This window comes from Seriola aureovittata, chromosome 23 (genome assembly GCF_021018895.1).
Source record: "Seriola aureovittata isolate HTS-2021-v1 ecotype China chromosome 23, ASM2101889v1, whole genome shotgun sequence".
Taxonomy (NCBI): Eukaryota; Metazoa; Chordata; class Actinopteri; order Carangiformes; family Carangidae; genus Seriola; species Seriola aureovittata.
The window spans coordinates 19,635,176-19,640,175 of NC_079386.1; the positions used below are offsets into that span (position 1 = coordinate 19,635,176).

The 5,000-nt window shown below is 53.5% G+C and overlaps 1 protein-coding gene across 1 annotated transcript in view; it reads right to left on the minus strand.

The window, feature by feature from the left end:
• LOC130164300 (voltage-gated potassium channel subunit beta-3-like) overlaps positions 1 to 5,000 on the minus strand; it is a 25,404-nt gene that overhangs the window by 10,303 nt on the left and 10,101 nt on the right. The window contains exons 6-7 of the mRNA XM_056368951.1: positions 4,810 to 4,854; positions 3,858 to 3,901 (exon numbers count right to left, since the gene is read on the minus strand). Of these exons, the coding sequence (XP_056224926.1) occupies positions 3,858 to 3,901; positions 4,810 to 4,854 (89 nt within the window). The remainder of the gene's footprint in view (positions 1 to 3,857; positions 3,902 to 4,809; positions 4,855 to 5,000) is intronic.

Sequence of the window (5,000 nt, forward strand, 5' to 3'; positions counted from 1 at the left end):
GAATCTGGATCAGAGTCCGGATCAGAATCTGGATCAGAGTCCGGATCAGAATCTGGATCAGAGTCCGGATCAGAATCTGGATCAGAGTCCGGATCAGAATCTGGATCAGAGTCCGGATCAGAATCTGGATCAGAGTCCGGATCAGAATCTGGATCAGAGTCCGGATCAGAGTCCGGATCAGAGTCCGGATCAGAATCTGGATCAGAGTCCGGATCAGAATCTGGATCAGAGTCCGGATCAGAGTCCGGATCAGAGTCCGGATCAGAATCTGGATCAGAGTCCGGATCAGAATCTGGATCAGAGTCCGGATCAGAATCTGGATCAGAGTCCGGATCAGAATCTGGATCAGAGTCCGGATCAGAATCTGGATCAGAGTCCGGATCAGAATCTGGATCAGAGTCCGGATCAGAATCTGGATCAGAGTCCGGATCAGAATCTGGATCAGAGTCCGGATCAGAATCTGGATCAGAGTCCGGATCAGAATCTGGATCAGAGTCCGGATCAGAATCTGGATCAGAGTCCGGATCAGAATCTGGATCAGAGTCCGGATCAGAATCTGGATCAGAGTCCGGATCAGAATCTGGATCAGAGTCCGGATCAGAGTCCGGATCAGAATCTGGATCAGAATCTGGATCAGAATCTGGATCAGAGTCCGGATCAGAGTCCGGATCAGAATCTGGATCAGAATCTGGATCAGAGTCCGGATCAGAGTCCGGATCAGAGTCCGGATCAGAGTCCGGATCAGAGTCCGGATCAGAATCTGGATCAGAGTCCGGATCAGAGTCCGGATCAGAATCTGGATCAGAGTCTGGATCAGAATCTGGATCAGAATCTGGATCAGAGTCCGGATCAGAATCTGGATCAGAATCTGGATCAGAATCTGGATCAGAGTCTGGATCAGAGTCCGGATCAGAGTCCGGATCAGAATCTGGATCAGAGTCCGGATCAGAGTCCGGATCAGAGTCCGGATCAGAATCTGGATCAGAGTCCGGATCAGAGTCCGGATCAGAATCTGGATCAGAATCTGGATCAGAATCTGGATCAGAGTCCGGATCAGAGTCCGGATCAGAGTCCGGATCAGAGTCCGGATCAGAATCTGGATCAGAATCTGGATCAGAATCTGGATCAGAATCTGGATCAGAGTCCGGATCAGAATCTGGATCAGAGTCTGGATCAGAATCTGGATCAGAATCTGGATCAGAATCTGGATCAGAATCTGGATCAGAATCTGGATCAGAATCTGGATCAGAGTCTGGATCAGAATCTGGATCAGAGTCCGGATCAGAATCTGGATCAGAGTCTGGATCAGAGTCCGGATCAGAGTCCGGATCAGAGTCCGGATCAGAATCTGGATCAGAATCTGGATCAGAGTCCGGATCAGAATCTGGATCAGAGTCCGGATCAGAGTCCGGATCAGAATCTGGATCAGAATCTGGATCAGAGTCCGGATCAGAATCTGGATCAGAATCTGGATCAGAGTCTGGATCAGAATCTGGATCAGAATCTGGATCAGAATCTGGATCAGAATCTGGATCAGAATCTGGATCAGAATCTGGATCAGAGTCCGGATCAGAATCTGGATCAGAGTCCGGATCAGAGTCCGGATCAGAGTCCGGATCAGAATCTGGATCAGAATCTGGATCAGAATCTGGATCAGAATCTGGATCAGAGTCCGGATCAGAATCTGGATCAGAATCTGGATCAGAATCTGGATCAGAGTCCGGATCAGAGTCCGGATCAGAATCTGGATCAGAATCTGGATCAGAGTCCGGATCAGAATCTGGATCAGAATCTGGATCAGAATCTGGATCAGAATCTGGATCAGAATCTGTCTGTCCCCTCTGTCCGTCCCCTCTGTCTTTCCCCTCTGTCCGTCCCCTCTGTCCGTCCCCTCTGTCCGTCCCCTCTGTCCGTCCCCTCTGTCTGTCCCCAGAGTCCAAAACGGTAAGGAAACAAAAAAACAGCTGATTTACCTCCAGCCTTTCTTCTTCAGGATGTTTCCCAGAGTCGTCTCCGCCCTGAGACACACAGAGACACACACAGACACACAGACAGACAGACAGACAGACAGGTGAGAGAGACAGGTGAGAGAGACAGGTGAGAGAGACAGGTGAGAGACAGACAGGTTGTACTGTACCTCCCTGAGGCGTAAACCTCTGCGGTGTCGAACAAGTTCACTCCACTGTCGTACGCAACCGTCATCACACTCTCTGCCATCTACACACACACACACACACCACACACACACACACACACACACACACACACACACACACACATACAGGCACAAACAGACACACAGACAGACAGAGAGAGAGAGAGAGAGAGTTATTTCAGTCCCTGAGTCACAGGACGTCTTCAGGTCCAGTTTATTATGAAAGGCTGTTATCAGAGACACTGAGCTGTGGACAGACGGGAGCTGTCCGTCCCCTCTGTCTGTCCCCTCTGTCTGTCCCCTCTGTCTGTCCCTTCTGTCCGTCCCCTCTGTCCGTCCCCTCTGTCTGTCCCCTCTGTCTTTCCCCTCTGTCCGTCCCCTCTGTCTGTCCCCTCTGTCCGTCCCCTCTGTCTGTCCCCTCTGTCTGTCCCTTCTGTCCGTCCCCTCTGTCTGTCCCTTCTGTCCGTCCCCTCTGTCTTTCCCCTCTGTCCGTCCCCTCTGTCTGTCCCTTCTGTCCGTCCCCTCTGTCTGTCCCTTCTGTCCGTCCCCTCTGTCTGTCCCCTCTGTCCGTCCCCTCTGTCTGTCCCTTCTGTCCGTCCCCTCTGTCCGTCCCCTCTGTCTGTCCCCTCTGTCTGTCCCCTCTGTCTGTCCCTTCTGTCCGTCCCCTCTGTCTGTCCCTTCTGTCCGTCCCCTCTGTCCGTCCCCTCTGTCCGTCCCCTCTGTCTGTCCCTTCTGTCCGTCCCCTCTGTCTGTCCCTTCTGTCCGTCCCCTCTGTCTTTCCCCTCTGTCCGTCCCCTCTGTCTGTCCCCTCTGTCCGTCCCCTCTGTCCGTCCCCTCTGTCTGTCCCTTCTGTCCGTCCCCTCTGTCTGTCCCTTCTGTCCGTCCCCTCTGTCTGTCCCTTCTGTCCGTCCCCTCTGTCTGTCCCTTCTGTCCGTCCCCTCTGTCTGTCCCCTCTGTCTGTCCCCTCTGTCTGTCCCCTCTGTCCGTCCCCTCTGTCTGTCCCTTCTGTCCGTCCCCTCTGTCCGTCCCCTCTGTCCGTCCCCTCTGTCTGTCCCCTCTGTCTGTCCCTTCTGTCCGTCCCCTCTGTCCGTCCCCTCTGTCTGTCCCTTCTGTCCGTCCCCTCTGTCTGTCCCCTCTGTCTGTCCCTTCTGTCCGTCCCCTCTGTCTGTCCCTTCTGTCCGTCCCCTCTGTCTGTCCCCTCTGTCTGTCCCCTCTGTCTGTCCCTTCTGTCCGTCCCCTCTGTCCGTCCCCTCTGTCTGTCCCCTCTGTCTGTCCCTTCTGTCCGTCCCCTCTGTCTGTCCCCTCTGTCTGTCCCTTCTGTCCGTCCCCTCTGTCTGTCCCCTCTGTCTGTCCCTTCTGTCCGTCCCCTCTGTCTGTCCCTTCTGTCCGTCCCCTCTGTCCGTCCCCTCTGTCTGTCCCTTCTGTCCGTCCCCTCTGTCTGTCCCCTCTGTCTGTCCCTTCTGTCCGTCCCCTCTGTCTGTCCCCTCTGTCCGTCCCCTCTGTCTGTCCCCTCTGTCTGTCCCCTCTGTCTGTCCCCTCTGTCTGTCCCCTCTGTCTGTCCCTTCTGTCCGTCCCCTCTGTCTGTCCCCTCTGTCCGTCCCCTCTGTCCGTCCCCTCTGTCCGTCCCCTCTGTCTGTCCCCTCTGTCTGTCCCCTCTGTCCGTCCCCTCACTTCAGGAGATGTTTCTTTAAAGGTTGTTTACCTTCAATGATGTGTTTCCGTGACAACCCTCGCTCTGTCTCCGCCCTGTAAACACACAAACAAACACTTCCTGTCAGGGGACGAGCAGCTTCACCTTCTTCTTCTCTGTTTCATTTCATTTCAGAATAAAACAGGAAGTGATTTATTTTGGTTTCACTCCTAATCCACACGAGTGGCAGGTCAGAGTCCGGATCAGAGTCCAGATCAGAGTCTGGATCAGAGTCCGGATCAGAGTCCGGATCAGAGTCCGGATCAGAGTCCGGATCAGAGTCTGGATCAGAATCCGGATCAGAGTCCGGATCAGAGTCCGGATCAGAATCTGGATCAGAGTCTGGATCAGAGTCTGGATCAGAATCTGGATCAGAATCTGGATCAGAATTTGGATCAGGGTCTGGATCAGAGTCCGGATCAGAGTCCGGATCAGAATCTGGATCAGAGTCTGGATCAGAATCTGGATCAGAATCTGGATCAGAGTCCGGATCAGAGTCCGGATCAGAATCTGGATCAGAGTCTGGATCAGAGTCTGGATCAGAATCTGGATCAGAATCTGGATCAGAATTTGGATCAGGGTCTGGATCAGAGTCCGGATCAGAGTCCGGATCAGAGTCCGGATCAGAATCTGGATCAGAGTCCGGATGAGAATCTGGATCAGGGTCTGGATCAGGGTCTGGATCAGAGTCTGGATCAGAATCTGGATCAGAATCTGGATCAGAATCTGGATCAGAGTCCGGATCAGAGTCCGGATCAGAATCTGGATCAGAGTCTGGATCAGAGTCTGGATCAGAATCTGGATCAGAATCTGGATCAGAATTTGGATCAGAGTCCGGATCAGAGTCCGGATCAGAGTCCGGATCAGAATCTGGATCAGAGTCCGGATCAGAGTCCGGATCAGAATCTGGATCAGAGTCCGGATCAGAATCTGGATCAGGGTCTGACCAGGTCTCAGCACTCACTGTCCTCCCCAGTAGATCTTAGTGGTCACCACATAACTGGACCTCCTGGTAGAGAGACACAGACAGACAGAGAGAGAGAGAGAGTTATTTCAGTCCCTGAGTCACAGGACGTCTTCAGGTCCAGTTTATTATGAAAGGCTGTTATCAGAGACACTGAGCTGTGGACAGACGGGAGCTGTCCGTCCCCTCTG